The sequence below is a fragment of the Equus quagga genome, chromosome 7 (assembly GCF_021613505.1).
Source record: "Equus quagga isolate Etosha38 chromosome 7, UCLA_HA_Equagga_1.0, whole genome shotgun sequence".
NCBI lineage: Eukaryota > Metazoa > Chordata > Mammalia > Perissodactyla > Equidae > Equus > Equus quagga.
Window position 1 is genome coordinate 39,314,198 of NC_060273.1, and position 27,219 is coordinate 39,341,416.

The 27,219-nt window shown below is 46.7% G+C and overlaps 1 protein-coding gene across 11 annotated transcripts in view; it reads left to right on the forward strand.

Moving 5' to 3' along the window:
• The window catches only part of STYXL1 (serine/threonine/tyrosine interacting like 1), a 63,008-nt gene that overhangs the window by 27,199 nt on the left and 8,590 nt on the right, over positions 1-27,219 (forward strand). For 10 of the 11 annotated variants that reach the window (XM_046666298.1, XM_046666302.1, XM_046666303.1 and 7 more), the window contains 5 exons: positions 3,674-3,735; positions 5,724-5,862; positions 10,712-10,857; positions 16,813-16,958; positions 17,093-17,190. In XM_046666298.1, coding sequence (XP_046522254.1) covers positions 3,674-3,735; positions 5,724-5,862; positions 10,712-10,857; positions 16,813-16,958; positions 17,093-17,190 — 591 coding nt within the window. Of the gene's footprint in view, positions 1-3,673; positions 3,736-5,723; positions 5,863-10,711; positions 10,858-16,812; positions 16,959-17,092; positions 17,191-18,743; positions 18,857-27,219 lie in introns of all 11 variants that reach the window. The other variant, XM_046666308.1, reaches the window with a different exon arrangement.

The window sequence follows — 27,219 nt, forward strand, 5'->3', positions numbered from 1 at the left end:
GGCCCCACCCACCTGAGCAGGCCCCTCCCACCTGAGCAGGCCCCACCTACCTGAGCAGGCCCCTTCCGAGCTGGCTTGCTGCTTTTATTTGATTTACTTTTCATCTTTGTACTTTTTTTCATGCAAGTATTTTGCTTCTTATTCTCTTCTTCTTTGCTGTCCCCCTTTGGCACTTCCTGACCATTTTTGGATTTGTTTTCTACCTTCTTTTTCTTTTTTGTCCCAGGTTCTTCCTCATTCAAGGATCATTTAAGGGATGGGCTTCAGCTTCTGTCTTCCTGTAGCTTTTCGTGGTTTTACAGGACTTTTCTGAATTATTTCCTGTGTGCACATCCATCTCTTTAGTCTCTGTTGCTCTTTTGTGGGTTCTGGTGGACACTTGGAATATTGAAGCATTATTACAAGGCTTTTCCTCTTTTGAAACATTTTTTTTCTCCACTTTTACAGACCATTATTGATTTTTTTATGTTGATATTGTATCTAGCAACCTTGGTGTGCTCTCTGACTAATTCTAATTGTTTGCAATTCTCTTGGATTTTCTATATAGACCATCATATTTCTCTGTTTATGATGACAGTTTTATGTCTTCTGTTTCAATTCTTATACACTTAATTTTTTCTTATCTTACTACATTGCTGTACCCTTTGCCCTCCAATACCATGTTAAAGAGGAGCATAGTGAGCATTGGACTTGTTTCTCGCTTTACCAGTCAGTATGATGTTTGCTGTAGATATTTAGTAAGGTACCCATTGAGTTAAGGAAGTTGCCTTATATTCCTAATTTACTAAGAACTTTTTTCCATGATATGAATTGAAATTTTTCTGCATCTATGGAAATGAACATACAATTTTCCTCCTTTAATATGTGGTTTTCTAGTATTACATAGCTCCTACTAGATCATGATACATTATTTTTTCTGCACACTGTTAGATTTGGCTTACTATTCATTTCAGATTTTCGCATCTATATAAATAAATGAAATGAGCTTACAATATACTGTGCTTAGTTTCACTTGTTTTCGAGCCATGCAGACTATGTATCGGACTTCTTTTGCTCAAGATTATATTATTAAGATTCACTCATGTTGTTGGATGTGGCTATGCTGTAGTTTGTTCATTCTTGTTGCTAAATAGTGTCAAAGAGAAACGAAGCCAGACACTAGTAAAGTGGTGAGGACAGATTTTAATCGGTAATATTCTATTGCAATAGGGAAAAGAGTCCAGTGTGAACTGAACTTCAGTTCAATTTGCACAGAGAAGACTGGGCATTTTAAAGGGAGAGTGAGGGAGGCGGGAGGGGGTGAGCAGGGGCTCAGTAGAGTCAGGGAAGGGAAAAATTATAAACAGGGGAGGGGGTTGGTCCATGTGAAACCCGTCTGGGCTTGCTAAGTGGCGCTCATCAAAGTTAGGCTCCTCCCCTCTGCAGAGGCTGGGAGATGGGCCCCATCTTCAGATGTTGCTGGAACAGACAGTGGCCCCCTTGAGTTTTCTCAGGCAGGCACTTTACGGGGGGCTGTGGTCATCCTGGGGGTGCGGCCTTGAGCTGTTTCTTAAGGTATCTTAAAATAAAGATATCTTCAGATATCTGAAGTTCTTTTCCCCCATTGATGTATGAGTTCTTTATGTATTCTGGATATAGGTCTTCTGTTAGTTATTTGTGTTACAGATGTTTTCTCTCACTCTATGGCTTGCCCTTTTACTTTCTTTTCTGTGGGTCCTTCTAGTTGTGGCATGTAGGACGCTGCCTCAGCAGGGCTTGATGAGCGGTGCCGTGTCTGCGCCAAGGATCCGAACCAGCAAAACCCTGGGCCACTGAAACAGAGCGCGAGAACTTAACCGCTCAGCCACAGAGCCAGCCCCCCAAAATTCTTAATTTAGTAGGATTAGATTTATCCATATTTTCTTTTGTGGTTAGTGCTTTCTTATATCTTTTTTTAAAAGGGACTTTATTTTTTAGAGCAGTTTTAGGTTCACAGCAAAATTGAGCAGCAAGTACAGAGAGCTCCCATATACTCCCTTCCCCCATGCAAGCACAGGCCCTCCCACGATTCTCATCCCAAATTGGAGTGGGGCATATATTTATCTATTTATTTATGTTTGAGGAGGAAGACTGGCCATGAGCTAACACCCGTGCCCATCTTCCTCTACTTTATATGTGGGACACCTGCCACAGCATGGCCTAATAGGTGGTGTGTATGTCCACGCTAGGGATCCAAACCCGGGATACAAACTGGCGAAGTGGAGCATGTGAGCTTAACTGCTACGCCGTGGGGCCGGCCTCCCTCCACCCCAGAGTGGTATCTTTGTTAAAGTTAATGAGCGTGCACTGACACGTCATTATCACTCAAAGCCCACAGTTTACAGCACTCAGTATTTCACATGCTGTGGGTTTTGACAGATGTTTAATGACATGTATCCATCACTATAGTATCATACAGAGTAGTTTCACTTCCCTAAAAACCCTTTCTGCTCCGTCTATTCCTCCCTCCTTCCCCCAACCCATGGCAACACTGGTCTTTTCACTGTCTCCACAGTTTTGCCTTTCCAGGAATGTCACAGAGTTGGAGGCAAACAGTATGTAGCCTTTTCAGATTGGCTTCTCTCACTTAGTAGCATGCATTTAACTTTCCTCTGTGTCTTTGCATGGCTTGATAGCTCTTTTGTTTTTAGCGCTGAGCAATATTCTGTTGTCTGGGTGTACCACAGTTTGTTTATCCATTCACCTACTGAAGGACAACTTGGTTGCTCCCAAGTTTTGACAATTATAAAACTGCTATAAACATCTGTGTGTAGGTTTTTGTGTGTTCATAAATTTTCAACCCATTTAGGTGAATACCAAGGAGCACGATTGCTAAGAAGAGTATGTATAGTTTTGTTAGAAATAGCCACACTGTCTTCCAAAGTGGCTGTACCATTTTGCATTTCCATCAGCAATGAATGAGAGTCCTGTTGTTCCCCATCTCACCAGCATTTGGTGTTGTCAGTATTTTGGATTTTCAACATTCTTATAGATGAGAGAGAGATTTCATTGTTGTTTTAATTTGCAATTCCCTAGTGACATGTGATGTCGAACTTCTTTTCATATGCGTATATGCCATCTGTATATCTTCTTTGGTAAGGTGTCTGTTCATATCTTTTGCCCGTTTTTTAATTGGGTTGTTTATTTTCCTATTGTTGAATTTTGAAAATTGTTTGGATATTTGGGATAACGGTCCTTTTCAGGATTTATGCGTAAGCCTCAATTCCTGCTCCACGTTCCTCCCAGCTTTGAGGAGCAGCAATACCACATCTTCTGTCCTAGCAGGGGCGTTAGAACCTCAGCTTCTAGCTTCTACAGTCTGCGTTTGGGTCTAAAATTACAAGGGGCATTTAGGATGAGCTCAGTCTGGCTTTGATTTCTTCCCTCCCTGCTTTATTGGACCTCAGAGAAAATTCTCCCTAAATCAAAGACTCAAAGTCTCAACACCCTTGAAGGAGGTGTGTGGTATGATGGGGCAAGGGAGTCATGTGGGCAGCCCAGAGCAGTGAAACTACACACCTTGAATTTATACTGTCGGTCCCTGTCACCTAACTGCCAAACAAATATATCTTGATGATGATGTGAGTACTCTAAGTAATTTGGTCATGTTCTCCTTTGCAAATACAGTTATTAGCTCAATACTTTTCCCTTTCAGATGTGCGTTCCAAACGGGAGTATGATGAAAGCCATGTGATTACGGCCCGTCGAGTGAAGAAGGTATACCAGCAGAGTCAGAATCTGGGCAGCCTGGCTACCCCACAGGAGGTGGGGAGGATGGGAGATTGTCTCCAAGATCCAGGAGGCGGCACCTGCTGTTGGCCACTGTGGGCAGCAGAGGCAGGACCGCCCCTATGCATCCATTACGAGGGTCTCCCCACTTCTCATACACTCCCTAAAGTGTCCACACCCCACCCCACCCTCATCATGGTCAACAGCTTCGTTAAGCAAATATTGATTTAAGTCCTTGACATCCCGGGCACTGTTCCGGATCCTGGGGGATAAAACAGAATACAAGATGCCCTTCATTCATTGCCTCTGACCTCATGAGCTTCTGTTCCACTCAGGGAACAGACAATAAACCATAGAGATAGTTATTATAACCCAAAGATGGAAGCTCCCCGCTCCTCCCTTCCCAACTTCCTTTGTCCATTCCAACTTTTTAAGAAGACAGAGCCCTGCATGCAGTCATTCCCCCCCCCCAACCCCCACCCCCAGGGTCTCTTCTCTCTCAGGTCCTTGCTAACCCTGGCAGTGCGTCATTGTAGCCCAGATGCTCAATCTGGTCCCTGGCATCTGGTAGGTGCTCAGTACCTATTTGTTGATGAAAATGAATGATTGGAAGCTGTTCCTTCTGCCTCGAACACTCCTCCAGCCCTTGTCCATGTGGTAAGTTTCCACTCGCCCCTGCAGTCTCATCTCAAAGGCTTCCTGCCTTGGGCGGCCTCTCCGTGCGGCCTCTCTGAGTCCTCCAGGCCAACTTAGCCATTTCCCTTTTCTTTTTTGAGTCTCTGTATTCCAGAACCTAGCGCAGTGTAAGCGCAAAGTGGGTCCTCAATGAATGTTTATCAAACAGACGGATGAATGTCCAGCTACATCTCTCCTGCTCCCCCACCAGCTCCAGCCTCTGTGAGCTATTCCCACCTTCTCCTTTGCTCATGGTTTTCACACCCAGAATGCCCCTTTCCTCATCCTCCCCCTCCCCCATCTAAGTCCTGCTCAGAGCGCCATCTGTCTCCTAATTCCTTTAGACTAGTATGGTTTCTCCCCGTTGAGTCCCAGAGAACTTCCCTGGTCTGTGCCTCCATGGGTGTTCCCTCACTGCCTGTGGTAGAGTAGGTGTACACCTGTCCTCTGTCAGAGCCTCCATGTCAGCCAGACCAGGGCGCCAGGGACACAGTCAGGCTCAGGTGCCCCTGAATAGTGGGGGCTTTCAGGAAGCCTTGCGAACAAGTGAAGACTAACCTCTTAGCCACTGCCCAGCCAGGCCTCCCTGAGCTCTGGGACACTCTTTGGGATGCTGGGCAGTTAGGATGCTGCGAGAGCTCATCACCTCCTTGGCAGAAGGCATCTGTGTCCTGCCGCTGCGGTCTGCCATCATGGCAACTCAGCCACTCCCCAGCTACTCCTCGAGACCACATGGCTCCTGTTTGCCCAGTCCTTCCTTTAACTATGTTTAAGGCCTATCATTTGCCAGGCAGTGTTCCGGAAGCTCGGGACACGTAGGTGACTGAAAACGGACAAAAGTTCCCGCTCTCACAGGGCTTCCATTTGAGCTTCCATTTGGCCTCGTGACTTCTGCTTATTCAAGCCTTCTACTTATTGCCCTCTTTATGGGGGATTTTGGATCTGGCCCCCACTGCCAACCACTCTCCCCCGGAGTGAGGATACTGTTAGTTCGGTTCGCCACGGCCTCTCTGATAGCGCTTGTGCTGGGGCACCTAACAGGCTGCGTGCCGGTCCGTGGACCAGCCGTTCTTTGGCCAGGCACTTACCTCTGGTCCAGTGACCCAGGGTCAGCTTTTTGCAGCAGGGATGTGGGTGTGAAAGATCCTTGGAATTTAGCAGACTCTCCAGTGCACTCTCGGTGCTTCTGTGCCTGTGTGTGTAGTCAGGGGAAGAGGCACAGTCCTCCTGGTGCTGGTGCTCAGGGAATATTTGCTCAGCTGAACCGACCTGTCAACAGGATTCTCTCGTGGTTTCTTTAGAAGGCAAATGAATATCTTATCCCGGAGTCTGTGGATCTGGAGTGCGTGAAATACTGTGTGGTGTACGATAACAACACCAGCTTCCTGGAGATCTTAAGACACAGCAGTGATGATGACGTCTCTGATGAGAGCAGAGAAGGTGAGTCCTTACAACAGCAGCAAGAATAATAGTTAACGGCGGTCAGACACTTTGCCACGTGCCAGCAGCCATGCTGAGTGCTCTGCCCGGGTCACCTCATGCCATCTGCAGAACAGCCTGTGAGGATGGTGATGTCGAGAACCGGGAAGGATCTGAGGCTGTTCGTCCTCGCAAGACGACAAGTGAGTCAGTCAGTTTCATAGATTCTGGCAGAAGACATGAGGCTCCTGGGTCAGAGACAAAGGACTTTATTACTCAGAACCGTAAAACTAGACAGAGTGTCATCATTTTCCTGCCCTGATGCCCCACATCCCAGTTCTCACAGGGTGACATGAAGAGGGCCAAGTAATATCTATCCACGCAGTGTGTTGTATTATAGGAGAATTCTGAGCTTAGGGGATCTGAATCTTTCATAATGGGCAGAAAGCCTGGTGGCCCTTGGCTCTGGAGGGAGAAACTGTCTCTGTCTTCCAAGGCTATCTGTTATGTAAATGTCCTTGAAAAACCAGTGCCTTTGCTCAAAGGATATGTGGAAATGTGAGAGACCGTGGAGAATTGTCTCCTGATAGGTAACAGCCCAAATTTATAGATGGGGAAATTGGGGCCCAGAAAAGTGACTCATCTGAAGTCCCATACCTAGTGAATGAGTTGTCTATTGCTGCGTAACAAACTACCCCCAAACAAATTACCCCCACAATGTAGCTTAATATGGCAAACATTAATTATCTCATAGTTTCTGTGGGTCCAGAATTCAGGAGTAGCTTGACTGGAAGATTCTGGTACAGGATCTGTCCTGAGTTTGTAGTCAAGACATCAGCGAGGCTGCCGTCCTCACAGCATGGCAGCTGGTTTCTCCTGGAGTGAACGATCTGAGAGAGGGAGAACGAGGGGAAGCCGCCTGCTTTTTCTGATCTAGTCTTGGGCCTTAGACACAGTCACCTCTGCCACGTTCTGTTCATTAGAAGGAGGTCACTGAGTATAGCTTACCCTCAGGGAGAGGGGAATTAGGCTCGACCTTTTAAAGGGAGGCATTTGAAAGAATTTGTGGGCTTTTTTTTAAACCACTACACCCAGCAAGTGGTGGGGCCAGGATTCAAACCTGGGCAGTTTGGCTCTGTCAGTCTCCGAAGGCCTGGATAGTGATGGTGGGGAACAATGCAGTCATGCCAGCTCCTAGTTGGAGCAAAATGTGGTCAGTTCTTGGGCCAGCCCCAGTGGCCTAGTGGTTAAGTTCAGCATGCTCCGCTTTGATGGCCTGGGTTCAGTTCCTGGGCACAGATCTACACCGCTTGGTTTGTAGCCATGCTGCACTGGCGGCCCACATACTGAAAAATAGAGAAGATTGGTATGGATGGTAGCTCAGGGCGAATCTTCCTGAGGAAAAAAAAAACGTGGTCAGTTCTAATCGGCTTCACTGAGACTCTGTTGCATTCTCCATCCAGCCTCTGGTTTTGGACTGACACCATGTGCCATTGGCATGGGGCTCTGCTGCTGTGGCTCAGTCATATGTGTGGGTGGTTCCATGGGCCAGGGCATTCATACCAGTGGTCACTGGGTGGCGCTAGGCTTCCACCTTTAATAAAACCAATCTTCCCAGGAGGTCCTTAGCCAGGAAATTGTCCCCTCTTCCCTAAACTCATCCTATTGGGCTCCGGTTTGCAATCCTAGGATGATAGCGGGATGCTGAAACCCTAGGAAATGGTGGTCAATAAAGATAACCCCCTCTGTGTTATATAAGTGAGCTCACTGTGCTGTGGAGTCTCCATTCTCGGTAGGAAGCCACAACCACAAAACAACAACACAACAAAACAGGAAACCACACACGTGTACACCTAGCCCACTCGAGGCAACTTTTCTCCTTTAAAATGGCATCTTTCAGGTAAATGCAGAGTCTTTTGGGTAAAAGACCACTTTAAGGTTTTTCTCTCCACTCCCTTCTCCCTTCCGCTGTTAAGAACCTGCCTCCCAGACCCCCAGGGAAATGTGAGTGTGGAGGGAGCCTTCATTGCATCCCAGATTCAGGTGTCCGGCTCTGTGTCGTCCTTTCCTGTGGGCCTCTGGGTGAGGTGCAGCTCAGTCTCTGTGGCCTCTGTCCTTGCTGTGTCGTGGCCAAAATGTCCACAGCTAGTGTAAGACATGAGCGGTTCTCTCCAGCTGGCAGTGCGTGGCAATGGCTCCTGGGGCCTCAGCCCCATCCCCTCCTACCCCCTACCTGACCGTCCACAGGTGCTGCTGACCCCTGGGCCTGCTGTGTCTTCCTTCCGGCATTAGGTTGGTCTCCAGCGTTAGGTTAACCACTCCACACCTCCGCTGGGGGGTGCCTCAGAATCCTGGCGGAGAATGGGGCACAAGCTATTTTCAGCTCCCCCTCCAGCCCATGTGTTTCTACCGCCTCAGCTGGGTCTCTTCTTAAGAACCCAACAAGTGTCTTCCCTTGTCTTGGCCCTCGGACTCTGTCTCCAAGCTCCTTTGAGCAGCAGAGGGCAGCCCCTTCTTGTATGAGAGACATTTCCCTGATGAGAAATTGTCCTTCCTTGTGACATTTGGAGTATGGAGCCCTGAGCTGGGCTCTTGATATGTGTGGGGGGAGATCCCTGGGCCGGGCATTCACACCAACTGTGAAGGGAAGCTTGGGAATTCGGGGATTCTTTTTCTCCTCTCAGCAAGGCTTCACTTTCAAGACAATTGTCTGTAAGGACCGAAAATAATTTAACATACCCAGCTGAGTGGCGACCCCCTTGTTCCTGGTGATGCCCCCCGCCCCCTGAAGCAGTGGGCGCCCCGTTCCAAGTGTGGGAAACCTCGTGTCAATGGAGAACTCAGGATTAGTGGGAATAAAAATGAACAGATTTAATGTTTCAAAAAATCTTAACCCCGTTACCTCCTTGGCTGGATAGCCTGGGCCCTGGGATGTTCTCATGGCTTTCCGCCAGAGTCTCTAATTGTCCCCTGGAAACTGACCTTCCTCCAGCCCTGACCCCATCACTCCTGAGTGTGAATAAGCCTCCAGCGGGTCGTGTGACTTTGGCGGGGAGCAGCTGTCTGGCTTAAAGGCAGCAGCATTGTGACCTGGGACTCTCTGCCCAACTCACCTGGGTCCTCTGACTCCACCGGTCATTGTTCAGGCTCTTGCTCAAGCCTCCCTGGCTGCCAAGCCTGGCCCTCTGGGGTGGGCTTTGGCTCCTGTCTTGCCAGTTACAGGTTGCCTCCTGGCCTGGCTGTTGACTCCTGGCTCTTCTTGCAAATATAGCCTCTCTGAAGCGTCTCAGGCCATTTATGTCCTTAGCAGCCCCTGCTGAAATTGGCCTTCTCTCCCTGGACAAAGGTTCAATATAGAAGTCAGGGTCCATGCCCTTCCCTTCCTCCTTGCCGCTGGCTCTCCAGAGTCTGCTGCACAGTGTTTCTCTTATGAGCCGGATCCTGGCCTCAGGATAGTTCGGCTTGGCCTTAATTTTGCATCCTTCCTGTCATATATATCTAGGGTGCATACAATCTAATAGTGATTCTGCAGATCAGTGAAGGCGTTTAAGATTAAATTGATGTCGGGACTGGCCCGGCGGCACAGCGGTGAATTTGGCACGTTCCGCTTTGGTGGCCTGGGGTTCACCGGTTCGGATCCCAGTGTGGACATGGCACCACTTGGCCAGCCATGCTGTGGCAGGCGTCCCACATATAAAGTAGAGGAAGGTGGGCACAGATGTTAGCTCAGGGCCAGTCTTCCTCAGCAAAAAAAGGAGGATTGGCAGAAGTCAGCTCAGGGCTAATCTTCCTCAAAAAAAAGAGATTAAATTGATGTCAAGACCATGATGAGATACCACTTCACACCTGCTAGAATGGCCATAATCAAAAAGGCAGATAATATCAAGTGTCGATGAGGCTGTGGAGAAATTGCAACCCTCATGTACCGCTGGTCGGAACGTAAAATGGTGCAATTGCTGTGGGAAACAGTTTGGCGTTTCCTCAAAAAGTTGAACGTAGAGGTACCATATGGTCCAGAAATTCCACTCCTAGGTATGTACCCAAGAGAAAGGAAGACATGTGCACATAAAACCTTGCACACGAATGTTCATAGCAGCATTATTTCCAACAGCCAAAACGTGGAAACAACCCAAATGTCCGTCAACAGATGAATGGATAAATAAAAGGTGTTGATCCACACCATGGAGCGTTATTCAGCCGTAAAAAAGTATGGAATACTGATATATGCTACAATATGCATGAACTTTGAAAATATTATGTAGAGGAAAAAGCCAGACACAAAATGCCACATATTGTATGATTCCATTTATATGAAATGTCCAGACTAGGTAAACCCATAGAGAAGAGTTAGGTTAGTGATTGCCTAGAGCTGGGTGTTTGGAGGGAAATGAGGAGTGAAACCCTCTAACCGGTACAGGGTTTCTTTGTGGGGTGGTGAAAATGTTCTAAAATTGATTGTGGTAATGGTTACACAACTCTGTAAATATACCAGAAACCATTTAGTTTATGCACTTTAAATAGGTGAATTGTGTGGTATATAATATATGATATACATGTGCTGTATAATACACAATATACAATATAAATGTAATATATGATATATACATACAATATATATTTCCCTTATGTTAAATCGTCCTTCCTTACAACAATGTGGAGATATATATATATATAATCTCAGAGTTTACAGAAAAAAAAGATAGCTTACTTGGTGGTAAGTTGCTTTTTAAGTTTTAATTGTAACACTCGTCTCTATATTTGCTTCAGCTTCCTCGATAATTGCTTTTCAGAATAAAGTGGCTGTCCGCTGGAGCCATAGACAAATGGTGAGCACTCAGAGGACGTTCATCTCTTTGATCTCCACTCTTAGGACCGGTTCTCGGAGCCGCCATTAAGTGTGGCAAAGCCCTGACCCACCTCACCCGCCACCCTGTCCGTATCCTGAAGGGGGGCTATGAGCGCTTCTCGGCCATGTACCACTTCTTCCGGACGCAGAAGATCATCTGGATGCCGCAGGTAAGGCAGGGTGCCGAGCGCAGACAGGCTCAGAGGGGAGGGTGGGCTTCCCCTGGGGCCAAGCAGTGGGGCCAGGGTAGGAGAAAGAGGAGAATGAGGCAGACAGCAGGGAAAAGATGGAAGAGATGTCAAAGCCTGCGCTTGGGAAATGAACTTGGGGCAGCCAGGAAGTCTAGTCCAGTATGATGAATTTATCATCGCCAGAGTCAGGCAAAAGCCAATGTGGTGTTTAAGAGATGGGGCCCACTTAGAGGGCAGGGATCCCAGGCAGAGTTCTGGATGGTGTGCCATAGGCAAAGTCAGACAGGCAGGGGCCTCATGATTCAAGGCTGCCTCTCCATTCTTAGCTGTCTGGTCCCACAACCCTGGCTGGGTCCAGAGGATACAACAAAAGGGTGAGGTAGCAGTCCTTGCCTATGAGAAGTTCTTGTCTAATAGGGGAGGCAGGGGGGACACCAGGGGTCTGGAGCCCAGAGGAGAGGCACTTCCTTCCTGGAGCCAAACCTAAGGAGGAGGAGCGTGTGAGGAAGAGAACCCTGGGGGCGCGTGGAAGGCAGTCATTGGGTGGCCATGACTGGCAGGTGGGGAGCAGTCCCTGGGGGATGCTGTGCGGTATCTGGTGCGTTGAAGAGTCTGAATGCAGTGCAACGTGACCAGCAGGAGTTCATTTCTTCCAACAGCTACCTTCAGCTGTCCTCTCATTCTTGCCCTTGGCAACACCTTAGGCAGACTCCATGCTTTCTGGCCACTTTCAGTTATGAAAAATTGCAATCTAGTCGTATTATAAAACGATTGGGGAAATGTGCATATTAACTGGATATTTGATGATGGTAAGAATTATTGCTATATGTCTTTTTAGGTTGTGATGACATTATTATGGTTAGTTTTTAAAAATATGAGTCCCTATCTTTTAGAGATACATAATGAAATATTTATGGGTAAAATGATACGATGCCTGGAATTTCTTCAAAATAATCTGTGGTGGGTTGGGAAGGCAATGGGGGCATTGATGAAACAAAATTGGCCATTAGTTGATAATGTTTGCAGAGAGGTGATAGATCCAGGGGTTTATTATTACTGTTCTCTCTACTTTTGTGTGTTTTTGAAATAAATTTTTAGAAGGGAGTAAAAACAATCAGTTCACTACAAGTAGGGCAGTTTAACATTCCAACCGCAAATCTGAACCAGAGCTCATCTCCTCCCATCCCCCAGAGCTGGGCAGCCTTCCATTTGCCGGGGGGATGGGAGTGGCGAGGGATGTGTGTTAGCTTCAAGGATGTCTCCTCTCTTCCCTTCTCCTGGGCCTGGCCCCTTTGATGCTGGGGGTCCAGAGCTGGGCCTGTCTTGTGTGACTGGCTGCCGTCAGTGGTGGGGAAGTGCCTTGCTCTCACTCTGGCCCAGCCTGGTTCAATGCGCTGCTGGTGGCCTTTGCTGCTGGTTTTCAGGGGCCCCGTCTGTTACCAAGGATCCTTCAGAGTGAGCCAGCTGAGGCTTCATGCCAGGTGGACCCCCAATTCCCTTTCCCTCCTTAGTAGCCCAGGACCCCCTACCGCATCCACACTCCTTCATCTGCATCCCAGAATGAGCCGAGCTGCAAGGGAGTGTGACAGTGGGGGAGGGGCCCAGGCCGACTTCACTGCAGCCCCTCCTTGCCTTGCTGGCTCGGCTGCTCCTGCCAGCCTGGATGAAAAGGCAGAGATTCATGTCTGAGGTGGTGCATGTTCCCAAGTCCAGGGTATTCATGTCTGCCTCCCCTCCTTCCACGGAGGTAACTGCACTATGATTTTCATCTGGACGGGTGTACAGCCTGTCTCCCCATCCTGCCGGCCTCTCTTCCTTGCTCCCGGAGGAGCACCCCCTTACTGGCTTTGCAGTATGCAGAGCGAGTACTTCTCTGCAAACATTACACTGCTGATAATTCGTCCCCCCCTTTTTTTTTTTAAGATTTAGTAAGGGGTAGTTGACATGGGGTGAACTGCATATGTGGAAAATGTACAGTTTGCTCAGTTTCGATGTGTGTACACCTGTGACTTGCCCTCGGCCCTGGTCTTCTCATGTATACAGGAACAGGGTGGCTGGTGGCTGGATTGACTGAGTTCTGCCCTGGTTGTTTGTGGCCCCTTTAGAATGTGGGTGCCTAGTATTTGCCTCTCCCCACTTTGGGACCTTTGTTACTAATTCGCCAGCAAGAGTGGAAGCCCCTCTGCCCTCCCGTTACGTGTCTGACACGCTGTAAAGTGGGGGCGTCCCTACTGCTCCCCAAGAAACTCCTCCTATGAGGGAGATGGAGGGACAGAATTTGGGCTCCAAGACAGCCTCTCCACCTTAGACAGAGCAACCTCTAATTTCCTCTGTTTTATACGTGGCATCCCTTAAAGAAGACCTCGCCTTGAGCAGAGGGGCGCTGTGACTAACACATGTGTGAAGGCCACACTGACAGACGATGGCGAGCCGCTGAACGGCTTTAAGTCGAGGGGTGGCGTGGTCAGATTGCATTTGAGAAAGATCAACTCTGGTTGCAGTGTGGAGAGCAGATCGGTGCAGGCAGAGTGGATCTGGGGAGACCTGCCAGAGGCAGGGATGAGAGGAGAGGACAGGTTCAGGACATATTTAGGAAGTGGCATTGATTAGACATGGGGGAGGGGCATGGGAGAGGAAGGAGTCTAGGATAATGCTGTGGTTTAGGTGTGGGCGACAGGTGGCCAGTGGTGTGGCTTACTGAGATGGGGACATGGAAGGAGGAGGCAGTGGTAGGGGGAAGGCAGTGGGCTCAGTTTGGACGTGTTGATTTGAGATACCTATTTCTTTTTCTTTTTTTTTTTTTGAGGAAGATTAGCCCTGAGCTAACATTTGCCACCAATCCTCCTCTTTTTGCTGAGGAAGACGGGCCCTGAGCTAACTTCCGGGCCCATCGTCCTCTACTTTACATGTGGGACACCTGCCACAGCATGGCTTGATGAGCAGTGTATAGGTCTGCACCCAGGATCTGCACCAGGAACCCCAGGGTGCTGAAGCGGAACATGTGAACTTAACTGCTGTGCCACTGGGCTGGCTCCAAGAGATACCTATTTCTTTTAGGTTTGTCAGTGTGTGGTCAAAATTGTCATCTAGAATTCCCCTGCGCTTGCTCTTTACAGCTCAGTGTGTTTTTACCCATGCCACACCCTCTTCCCCACAGCTGTACAACCACAGGAAGGGAAGCTGGTGTGAAAGCATCAGGAATAGAGTTGACAGATTTGTGATGGGTGTTTCGTGAGCTTGTTCAATTGAAACGAGGAGGATTTCATGTGGCTCCAGCAGGCTGAGTGGCCTGGGTGGGGTCAGCGCAAGCTCTGGGGGACACTTTGGGCCACATCTGTAAGCAGCAGGCCTGCCTGCAGGTGGAAGGGTCCTAGTCCCTCGCATAAACTTGAAGATTGGCTCAGTTTGGTATCTGCTCTTTGGTAAAGGCTTTTGAGGCTGATAACTTGGGAAGAATGTGAGCTTGTAGTGGGTTCACTGAGGGGAGATGTGCTGAGGCCAGAAGGCTCGGAAGGACTGAAGTGGACAGCAGAGTGGCCTGAGGTACTTAAGATGTTATTTCTGAGTCAGGGTTGGAGCCAGAGGAGTTTTAGAACTGGGTTTGACCTTTGAAATTACATGGGTTCCATGGAATACTGATGGGAGAAAAGGGCTCTCTGAACAGGTTGTATTGGAAACATTAGTTTAGACAATGTTAGTGGATTTTTTTTTTGAGGTTATACCTATATTTTACTTTACCAAATATCGCAAGTAAGTTTTCAATCCATGCCAACAATAAATATGTAGCCACTGTTTTATTACAGACATCCGAGCTGCAAGAGGTCACCCCAGGAATCATTAGGAACATTTCCCCCAGCTTCTAGTTCCCTGGAGGCACGCTTTGAGAACAATCTTAGACTGGCATGCTTTTCTGGCTGTTTTCCAAATAGTTTATAAGATTAGTTTTATTATTTGATGAGAATTTTCTCTAACCACTTGATTGGCACTCTAATAATCTTTCCTTGGAACAATCAAATTTTGTAATTTTTTCCCTCCAGTTCTATTGAGATATAATTGACATATAACGTTGTGGAAATTTAAGGTGTGCAACATGTTGATTTGATACATGTGTATATTTTGAAAGGATTACCACAAGGTTGATTAACATATCTATCACCTTACATAATTACCGTTGTTTTGTGTGTGTGGTAAAAAACATTTAAGATCTACTTTTAGCAAATTTCAAGTATACAATACAGTATTGTTAACTACAGTCACCATGTTGTACGTTAGATCCCCAGAACTTATTTGTCTTATATCTGGAAGTTTGTATCCTTTGACCAACATCACCCTGTTCCCACCCCCCACCCCAGCCCCTGGCAACTACCATTCTACTGTTTCCATGAGTTTGGCTTTTTTTTTTTTCCTGCTTTTTTTCTCCCCAAATCCCCCCAGTACATAGTTGTATATTTTAGTTGTGGGTCCTTCTAGTTGTGTTATGTGGGACACCGCCTCACATAACCTGTGCCAGGTCCGCCCCCAGGATCCGAACCGGTGAAACTGGGCCACTGCAGCAGAGCGTGCGGATTAACCACTCGGCCATGGGGCTGGCCCTTGGCTTTTTTTGATTCCACGTATAAATGAGAACTTGCAGTATTTGTATTTCTCTGTCTGACCTATTTCACTTACCCTAACGCCCTCAGGGTCCATCCGTGTTGTCATAAGTGGCAGCATCTCCTTCTTTCTCATGAATGAACAACATTCCGCTGTGTATATGCACCACAGCTCCTTTACCCACTTATCTGTTGATGGATGCTTAGTTTTTTCTATGTCTTGGCAACTGTGAATAATGCTGTAGTGAACATGGAGGTGCAGATATTTCTTTGAAATAGTGATTTCCTTTAATTTCCTTTGGATAAATAGCAAGAAGTGGGATGGCTGGATCATATGGTAGTTCTATTTTGTTTTAATTGAAGTAACATTATGTAAATTTCAAGTGTACATCATTCTATTTCAGCTTCTGTATAGACTACATTGTGTCTACCACTGAGAGTTTAGTTGCCATCCGGGAGTTCCATTTTTAATTTTTTGAGGGGACTCCGTGGTGTTTTCCATAGTGAGCAGTTAGTGGGTTTCTTTACAGCGGGACTTTCTTGGCCTTTAACTGCTCGTGTGCATTGTGAGTGCCTGAGAGGGGCTGTCACAGCTGCTGCTTGCCGTCAGTACCTGGTTCCCTGAGCCCTTTTCTCACAGGGCATTGTGAGGGACTTGTGTTTCTGAGAACGCGCTTTGGCAAATGTAGAAATAATCCTTCTCTTTATTCCTTTGTTTTTCAAAGAAACCAAAATTTTTCTTATTATAATTTGGACCTGGAATTCAGTACACTTCCATTTAAGTGATGTCCTGTTCTCCCTGCCTCTCTTCATCAGAACTCATTTCCTAATGACAAGTAGGCTCTGTGTGAGTAGTTTTGCTGTTTGGTTTTTTTTAAGGTGTTTAAATTCTGGTGGCTTCCAAGTATAATGAAAAGGCTATCCCTTCTCCCCCTGCCCCTCCCCCAGCTAGACACACCCTGGGCTTACGCAGTTCCGGGCCGTGGGATGCTTGGCCCCAACCCTTGTGCACCTGGCAAAGTGCAAACAGGAGCCGTGGAGAGCGGTGGGATGTCAGTGTTCAGATTCAGCGCGCTGCACGTGATGCTGTGGCTCTGTCCTTCTGTTATACCAGCCCTCCAACTCCGCATGCAAGTTACTGCTTGCCAGTCTCTTCGAATGCCCAGATCTCAGTCTCGTTCACTGTGCTGGATTATCTTTCTAAGCTTGTTTGCTGAGCCACGTTTCAAGAGACCCCTTCAAAAACAAAAAACCAGAACAACTCCCTCCCTGGGGAGTATTATATTATATTGTGTATCATGTGCATATTATACTTAGCAGTCTTTCTCCTTCCTTACCTCAGGAACTGGATGCATTTCAGCCATATCCTGTTGAAATAATGCCAGGCAAGATCTACCTGGGCAATTTCAGGCAAGCCTGCGACCCTAAAATTCAGAAGGATTTGAAAATCAAAGCACATGTCAATGTCTCCATGGAGACAGGGCCGTTGTAAGTGGAAATACTGTTGATTCTTTTAGATTAAGTATCACTTGTTTACACAAGATTCCCAGCGCCGTGCATCTGTAGAGTTGAGAGGGCTGTGCGTGAGTCTGCCCAGTCACCTACACTTTTCTTCTGTTTAGTTTCACAGGTGACGCTGACAAGCTGCTGCATATCCAGATAGAAGATTCCCCGGAAGCCAACATTTCCCCCTTTTTACGCCACGTCTGTCACTTTGTTGGTAAGGAGCATTATCTAACCAGGCCGCAACTGGCCTGTGCCTATTCCTGATTTCCACTCCAGCACTAAGGAGAGAAAGAGTAGGGCCCAGCACATGCCCGGCCAGGTGTGGACAAACCCGCCTCCCTGAGGCCCTGTGCAATATGCACAGCCACGTGTTTACCTTGGGGGCAGTGGGGCCAAATGAGAGCACCAGGCTGTGGTTGAGTGCCTGGTGTACTGGCCCTGGCTGGACCACTGTGCCTTTTGGGGCCTGGCCAAGCGCCAGCCCTGGCCTTGCTGTGCCTCTTGGCCTGTTGTGGAATGAAGGTGTTGGCCCACCATGGGTGCATATGTTCATGGAGTCCTGCTCTGGGGACCTGGAGGTGAATCTCACTCCATCTTTGCCTTCTGTCTGGTCAGCGGGGTGGGGTGGAAGAGTCCAGAACCCTTCTGCTCTGACTTCCATGATCCCCAGTGCGCCCAGTGCCCCTCTATCCTCCTGCCACACACAGCAGTGCCTGCCATTCGCTTGTCTCACTGAGAGTGGGTGTTTTCAGTCCTTCCCAGGGCTCAGGATTGCCCATGGAGAGCAGGACCCCGGAGAGAGCGAGTTTGAGTCAGGTTAGAGGCCCCGCCCTATGACTGCCTGCTCAGCACCAACGCAACCCGCAGCCTGAGCCCCCACAAGAGGGGCCAGAGAAGGGCGTTTTGGCCCAAGGACGTTGCAACTGTCACTTGACTAGGAGCTGAGAGAGAGACATGCCGCGTGTCCCATCCTGGGATGGCAGAGGCCTGTAGTACAGAGGCCCCACTCCAGCCCCACCTCACTGGGTGGCTCTGGGCTGTCCTTAACTGCTCTGTGCCTCAGTTTCCTTATCTGTACTATGAGGCTGTTGGCCTTAGTCATCTCTGAGTCTGTGATCCTGCACTTGGTATGCTTATCTTTGGTTCTTGGGGTTACCAGACCATCCTAGGATGCCAATTAGACTTCCTCCCCACCCCTCAGTGGGCGGGACTCACGGCCTCCGGGGCATTGTTAGGTGTGGTTATGGCTAACATTCCTGTGCCTGGCACTGGGCTAAGCTCAGTACAAAGCCTTGTGAGGTAGGTCATATACTGTTCTCCCATTTTCCAGATGAGGAAACTGTTTTAGAATAACATGCCCAAGCCCACAGCCAGTGAGTGGCAGAGCCGGATTCACACCCCTGCTACGCTGCCTCTGTCAGCACCCAAGTGCCCTTGCGGGATGATCCTCTCATCCCTACCTGGGGAGGCCAACTGGTAGCAGAGCTTCCTGGGCTGGAAGACTGCAGAGCCAAGAAGAGGCCTTTGCATGATCATGCTGAATGCCCTGGTGTGATTCTCTTGATCTTCCAGCTGGGTCTGAAGATCCCCATTTGCCAGGTGATGAAGCGGTGTCCTAGAGATGTCATGTAACTTGCTAGACCATGGTGTGCTGGTTCTGAGCCCAGTCTTGGACCATAGGCCCGCTGAAGCCAGTTGTCTTACAGCAACTCAGGTCCACAGGGAAGAGGGCCATGCACGGCTCCCCATCTTTCCTTCCTTTTGCAGAAATTCACCTTGAGCTTGGCTCTGTCATCCTGGTCTTTTCCACCCTGGGCATCAGTCGCAGCTGTGCTGCCATCTTGGCTTATCTCATGCACCGGAATGAGCAGACCTTGAAGGTATGCATTCTCTGGTCCAGGCTTGGCCAACAGCCTCCTCCAGGAGGTGGAGACAGAGCTGGATCCGGAAGGAATGGGGCCCCAGGACTACCTCAGGGCCCTAATTGGGGGAAGGGAAGAGGGAACGATCAGAGAGGGGAGCTCCAAGTCCAGGGCTTTACCCAGCGCATTGCACTCAAGGCCTAGGTCCCAACAGTCCAGGTTAGAGGCTAAGGCTGGGCACAGGGAGCAGCCCAGCGACACAGGCCGGGCAAGGCTGCAGCCAGCAGCACCATCTCCATGTCTCTCACTGCTGTCAGTGTGTCCACCAGCGTTTGTCCAGGGTTCTCCAAGGGAGGTACATTTTAGCTGCTGCTTGGAGTCATAGAATTGCAGTGCTGGCAGGGCCCAGGGCACACGCACTCCAGCAGTCTTCCTTTACCCTCAAGGAGTGCAGGGCCCAGAATGGGGGAAGCAGGGACCGGTGGGGGGGATACCTTGCCTGGCACGGTTTGTACATGATTTCAGAGGGCTTGTGTGGGACCCAGAAGGCTCCCACATGTCCCCAGGGGTGTGTTTGGAGAAAGGGGAGGGACAAAGAGTGGCCATGGTCAGAGCCCATTGCTGGTGGTTTCGGATGTTGACCCAGTGTGCTCTTTGCAGGTGATATTGCAGGCTAGAAAGAGTCTTGGATATCCAGCAATCCCACTTCTGGGTATATACCCCAAAGAAGTGAAAACAAGGGCACAAACAGTTATTTGTATACTGTGTTCATAGCAGCATTCTTCACAATAGCCAAGAGGTGGGAGTAACCCGAATGTCTATTGACAGATGAATGGATAATAAATGAATGGTATATGCATACAATGGAATACTATTCAGCCTTAAAAAGGAAGGAAATCTGACACATGCCACAACATGGATGAACCTTGAGGACATTACGCTGAGTGAAATAAGCCAGTCCCGCAGAAAGACAAATCCTGTATGATTCTACTTGTATGAGGTACCTGGAGCAGGCAAATTCGTAGACAGTAGGATGGTGGATGCAAGGGGCTGGGGGGAGGGGGCATAGAGAGTCATTGTTTAAAAGATAGGGAGTCATAGTTTGGGAAGATGAAAAAGTTCTGGAGATGGACGGTGGTGATGGTTGCACAATATGGTGAATGTACTTTATGCTATTGAACTGTAAATGTAAAATGGTTAAAATGGTAAATCTTGTGTTGTGTGTATTTTACCACCATTAAAAAAAAGAAGAGTCTGGATACAGAATCAGGGGCCTTGATCCCTGTTCTTTCCCCTCATCCAAGGTGAATTGTCGGGGGCCCTTGCACTGGGGTCCCTGACTGCTTGAGGAGTATTTGGTGTGCACTGGGGAGGAGGTGGTGTTGCTGATAAACTGGAGTGGGGGTGGGGGCTGTGCTGTCGCTCCTGCAGAGGTGCCTCTCCAGCCCCCTCCCCAGGAATGGGCTCTGTCCTAGAAGGGGCCTCTCCGTCGCTGCCTTGTTGAGCTGGTTTGCAGAGGAGGCCCGGAGGAGCTAGCGGAAGGCGGGCCAGGCTGAGCTCACCTGCCTGTAGGGATCTGGGCCAGGGAGAGGGGATGTCTGGGATTTGAGCTCCCCCGGAGTTTGAATGGGGCCAGTCTGGCCGTCTTCATCTTGCCCCTGCCGTCCTGTGGCCCTGGGTTTCCTCATTGCTCACAGGGAGGCTGGGGCACAAAAAGGTCTTTGGAGCCCTCCAACTCTGACATTTAGTGATGTTTCCCGGCCCTGACAAGCAAATCACAGCCCTCTCTCTGGCAGCATCAAAAGCAGAGGTCTCAGCTGCTTCAAGTCGGCCGAGGTGAGAGCAAAGAGAGGAAGTCCCTTCTCCCACTCGGCTCCTCTAAGTTCCCCAGCAGCGAGGGCTGGCCCCCACTGCGATGGGTACCCCGACCTTTACTGGCCCCTGCAGGGAGATGCACAGCTCCGGCAGTGAGGATAAGGGACATCTGGGCATGGTCATCCTGGTCAGTGGTGGAGAGGCACTTGGGCCCCCGAGGTCTAGACGACCCTGCTCTCAGAACTTGACTCTCCCTTCCTGGAGTAGCAATCTTTGTCTCATCTGCAGAGAAGTCCTGTTCCTGCCACTCTGCCCAGAGATACCATCTACATGACTTAGCCAGAAAAGCGGCCTGGCTCCTGGAACTGTGGGTGGGAAGGACTGCCACTGTGACCTTGTTGGGTCCTCTCCAGACTGAGCGAGTCTTGTGTGGCGGTTAGCTTTGCCTGCTGCCAAGGGTTACCCTGGATCACTGACTCAGGCTGACCCGGGCTCAGCTCTGCTGCTGTCAGGGGTCTGCAGAGACGTGCCTGCGTCTCACTGTCTGTGTGGTCCTCAGGGTCCTCCTCAGCGCACTGCGAGTGCTGTGTCCATGGTTGTTGTCAGCTCAGCTATGATGAGCAGAGCCCATGGTATGGGCCACTGATGGGCCAAACTCCACACTGCCTCCTGGGGTTTATGGTCCTAGCTCAGCTCCTGGGGGCACCAAGGCCAAGGGTGGGAGGTTGAGGAGAGAGCCGATAAGAACCTGGCACCCAGACCCATCCTTGTCCTGGGCTTTCAAAGCTTTGGCACAACATTGTGTGGGATCCCAGAGCCAGCAATCCCTTAAGAGGTCAATTTCAGTGTCTTTAAACTGCTGGGAGTGGCTTTGTCCCTTAAAGATCTTCAGGGAAAAAACAGAAACCAACTCTTGAGACACTATAATAGCTAACGCTGGCAGAGTGCTTCCCACATGCCAGGCTGTTTTGAGTACTCCATATGTAGTAAGAATACAATGACCCCGTGACATGCTATTATCCCCGTTTGGCAGGAGGCATATAGAAGCTGGGTAACTTGCCCGGGGCCCCACAGCTGTAAGTGGCAGAGCTAGAATCCAAAGCCAGATGGCCCCGCTTGAGAATCTGGGCTTTCAACAGGACCTAAGGCAGCAGGGAGAGTGCTGGCCTTGCAGTCTGAAGAATGAGGCCACGGGCTGGGTGCTGCCCTTTACCAAGAGCGGCCTGAGCATGTCCCTTTGCCTTTCTGTTTCCTCAGTAGGCAGAATAAGGCCTGTCCTTCCTGCCTTCTGCATTTGCTGTGCGTCCCAGGGGATGCTTGGTGGGCTGGAAGTGGGGTGTGTGGATGGGTGTGCGAGGCTGTTTGTGGCGGTCCTCAAGGGCCTGCTCTGATCTGGCCAGGACTTAGTAAACCTTGTCACTGCACAGATCTGCCCCTGGCACTGCTGTATTCTATTTTTTAAAAAACTGTGGCAAAACACATGTAATATAAAATTTACCATCTTAGCCATTTTTAAGTGTACAATTCAGCAGTGTAAAGTACATTTACATTGATGTGCAACCAATCTCCAGAACTCTTTTCGTCTTGCAAAACTGAAACTCTGTACCCATTACACAACAACTCCTCATTTCTCACTCCCCTAGCCCCTGGCACCAGCTGTTCTACTTTCTGTCTCTATTTGGCTTGCTAGGTCCCTCATATAAGTGGAATCACACAGCATTTGTCCTTTTGTGAGTAGCTTGTTTCACTCAGCATAATGTCCTCAAGGTTCATCCATGGTATAGCATGTGTCAGAATGTCCTTCCTTTTTGAGGCTGAATAATATTCCATTGTATGTAGAATTCACCAGTGAACCCATCTGGGCCTGGTGCTTTCTGCTTTGGGAGATTATTTTTTTATTGATTCAATTTCTTTAATAGATATAGGCCTATTCAGATTATGTGTTCTTGTGTGAGTTTTGGCAGATTGTGTCTTTCAAGGAATTGGTCCATTTCATCTAGATTCAGTGTGGGCATAAAGTTGTTCACAGTATTCCTTTATTATCTTTTCAGTGTCCCTGGGATCTGTAATGTTGTCCTCTTTTTCATTTTTGATATTAGTAATTTGTGTCTTCTCTCTTCTTTTCTTAGCCCTGGCTAGAGGCTTATCAATTATATTGGTCTTTTCAAAGAACCAGCTTTTTTCACTGATTTTCTCTATTGATTTTCTGTGTTCGATTTCATTGATTTCTGCTCTATTTTTTTTCTTCTGCTTACTTTGAATTTAATTTACTCTTCTATTTTTAGTTTCCTAAGATGGAAGCTTATATGATTGATTTACATGAACATTCATCTTGGTGAACTTGAGAAGAATATGTATTCTGTCCTTGGATGAAATATTCTATAGATGTCAATTATATCCAGTTAATTAATGATGCTGTTGAGTTCAGCTATGGCCTTACTGATTTTCTGCCTACTCTATCTGTCTATTACTGATAGGGAGGTGATGAAGTCTCCAACTATAATAGTGGATTCATCTATTTCTCCTTGCAGTTCTAACAGTTTTTGCCTCGCATCTATTGATGCTCTGTTGGGTACATACCATTGTATATACCTACATACCATGTATATACCACACTTTGTTTATGTGTTGATGGACCCTTGGATTACTTCCACCTTTTGTCTATTGTGACTAGTGCTGCTGTGAACATGGATGTACAAATATCTCTTTGAGATCCTGCTTTCAATTCTTTTTTGTGTGCTTTACATATTTTTTATTGATGTATAATTGACATATAACATATTAGTTTCAAGTGTACAATATAATGATTAAATAGATGTACATATTGCAAAATGATCACCACAATGTTAAGATCTATCACCACACATAGTTATGCATTTTTTTCTTATGAGGAGAACTTTTAAGATCTACTCTCTTAGCAGCTTTCAAATATATAATACAGGGGCCAGCCCGGTGGCGCAGCGGTTAAGTTTGCACGTTCTGCTGCTCGGCTGCCCAGGGTTTGCCGGTTTGGATTCTGGGTGCGGACATGGCACCACTTGGCAAGCCATGCTGTGGTAGGCGTCCCATGTATCAAGTAGAGGAAGATGGGCATGGATGTTAGCTTGGGCCAGTCTTCCTCAGCAAAAAGAGGAGGACTGGCAGCAGTTAGCTCAGGGCTAATCTTCCTGAAAAAAAAATCTTAAAATTGGTGAGTTCCTAAGAATATTTAAAAAATAAAACATTGGTCACTGTGTTAGTTTCCTAGGGCTGCCATAACAAAGTACCACAAACTGGGTGGCCCCAAAGAACAGAAATTTATTGTCTCACAGTTTGGAGGCCAGAAGTCCAAAATCAAAGTGTCGGCGGGACCACAGTCCATCTGAAACCTGCAGGGGAGAAGCCTTCCTTGCCTCAGCAAAAAGAGGAGGATTGGCGGTAGTTAGCTCAGCGCTAATCTTCCTCAAAAAAAAAAATATATACAATACAGTATTATTAACTATAGTCACCATGCCGTACATTACAACCCTAGAACTTATTTATTTTGTAACTGAAAGCTTGTATCTTTTAACTGCCTTCACCCTTTTCACTCACCCCCCAGCCCCACCTCTGACAACCATCACTGTGTACTCTGTGTGGATGAGTTCAGGGTTGTTTTTTGTTTTAGATTCCACATATAAGTGAGATCATATGGTATTTATTTTTCTCTGATTTATTTCACTTGGCATAATGCCCTCAAGATCCATCCATGTTGTCACAAATGGCGAGATTTTCTTATTTTTCATGGCTGAATAGTATTCCACTATATATATATATATATATACTACCACATCTTCTTTACCCATTCATCCATCAGTGGGCATCCATCAGGGGGTTGTTTCCATGTCTTGGCTACTGTAAACAATGCTGCAATGAACATAGGGATGCAGATATCTTTTTGAGTTAGTGTTTTCATTTCCTTTGAATAAATACTCAGAAGTGGATTTGCTGGATCATATGGTAGTTCTGTATTTTTAATTTTTTGAGGAACCTCCATACTGTTTTCCATGGTGGTTGCACCCAATTACATTGCCACCAACAGTGTACAAGGGTTCCCTTTCCCCCACATCCTTTCCAACGCTTGTTATTTCTTACCTTTCTGATAATAGTCATTCTAACAGGGTGTGAGGTAATATCTCATTGTGGTTTTGATTTGCGTTTCCCTGACGATTAGTAATGTTGAGCACCATTTCATGTACCTGTTGGCCATCTGCATATCTTCTTTGGAAAAATTGTCTATTCAGATCCTCTTCCCTTTTTTTCATTGGATTGTTTTTTGTTTTTCTGCTGTTGAGTTGTATGAGTTCTTTATATTTTGGATATTAACCCCTTATCAGATATATGGTTTAAAAATATTTTCTCCCATGCAGTAGGTTGCCTTTTCATTTTGTCGATGGCTTCTTTTGCTACGCAGAAGCTTTTTAGTTTGATGTGGTCCCACTTGTTTATTTTTGTTCTTGTTGCCTTTGCTTTTGGTGTCAAATCCAAAAAATCATCGCCAAGACCAATGTCAGGGAGCTTACTGCCTGTTCTCTTCTGGGAGCTTCATGGTTTCAGGTATTACATTCAAGCTTTTAATCCATTTTGAGTTGATTTTTGTGTACGGGGTAAGATAGTGGTCCAGTTTCTTTCTTTTGCATGTGGCTGTCCAGTTTTCCCAACTCCATTTATTGAAGAGACTGTCCTTTTCCCATTGTATATTCTTGGCTCCTTTGTTGTAAATCAATTGACCATATATGCATGGGTTTATTTCTGTACCCTCTATTCTGTTCCATTGATCTATGTGTATATTTTTATGCCAATACCACAACTTTGATTACTATAGCTTTATAATATAGTTTGAAACCAGAGAGCATGATGCTTCCAGCTTTGTTCTTTCAGGAGATTGAACAAAAATCGCTTTGGCTATTTGGGGTCTTTTGTGGTTCCATACAAATTTTAGGATTGTTTGTTCTATTTCTGTGAAAAATGCTGTTAGAATTTTGATAGGGATTATATTGAATCTGTAGATTGCTTTGGGCTGTATGGACATTTTAACAATGTTAATTCTTCCAATCCATGAACAGAGAGTATCTTTCCATTTATTTGTGTCTTCTTCAGTTTCTTTCATCAATGCCTTATAGTTTCAGTATACAGGTCTTTTACCACTTTGGTTAAATTTATTCTAATATTTTATTCTTTTTGATGCAATTGCAAATAGGATTGTTTTCTTCATTTCTCTGATAGTTTGTTATTAGTATATAGAAACATGACTGATTTTTGTATCCTGGAACTTTACTGAATTTGTTTATTAGTTCTAACAGTTTTTTGATGAAGTCTTTAGGGTTTTATATATATATGTCATCTACAAAGGGAGGTAGTTTTACTTATTCTTTTCCTGTTTAGATGCCTTTTATTTCTTTTTCTTGCCTGATTACTCTGTCTAGGACTTGCAATACTATGTTGAATAAATGTGGTGAGAGTGAGCATCCTTGTCTTGTTCCTAATCTTTCAGCTTTTCACCATTGAGTATGATGTTATCTGTGGGTTTGTCATATATGGCCTTTACTATCTTGAGGTACATTCCTTCTATACCCACTTTGTTGAGAGTTTTTATCGTAAATGGATGTTGAATTTTGTCAAATGCTTTTTCTGCATCTACTGAGATGATCATATAATTTTTATCCTTCATTTTGTTAATGTGCTGTATCACATTGATTGATTTGCAGATGTTGAACCATCCTTGAATCCCTGGAATAAATCCCATTTGATTGTGGTGTATGATCATTTTAATGTATTGCATTTGGGTTGCTAATATTTTGTTGAGGATATTTACATGTATGTTCATTGGGGATATTGGCCTGTAATTTTCTTTTCTTGTAGTGTCCTTGTCTGGTTTTGGTATCAGGGTAATGCTGGCCTTGTAGAATAAGTTTGGAGTGTTCCCTCTTCTATTTTATTGGAGGAATTTGAGAAAGATGGATAGTAATTCTTCTTTAAACGTCTCTTAGAATTCACCAGTGAAGCTCTCTGGTCTGGACTTTCATTTTGGGGGAAGTTTTTGATTACTGATTTAATTCTCTTTGCTAGTAATTGGTCTGTTCAGATTTTCTCTTTCTTCCTGACTCAGTCTTGGTAGGTTGTCTGTTTCTAGGAATTTATCCATTTTTTCTAGGTTGTACAATTTGTTGGCATACAATTGTTCATAGTAATCTCTTATGGTCCTTTGTATTTCTTTGGTATAGTTGTAGCATCTCCTCTTTCATTTATGATATTATTTGTTTGAGTCCCCCCTCTCTCTCTCTGTCTCTCTCTCTCTCTTTTTGGTGAGTCTAGCTAAAGATTTGTCTATTTTGTTTATCTTTTCAAAAAAACAGCTCTTATTTTCATTGATCTTCTCTATTGTCTTTTTAGTCTCTCTTTCATTTATTTCTGCTCTGATCTTTGTTATTTCCTTCCTTCTATTAACTTTTGGCTTAGTTTGTTCTTTTTCTAGATCCTTGAGCTGTACAGTTAAATTGCTTATTTGAGATCTTTTTTGTTTCTTAATGTGGGTGTAGGTGTGTATT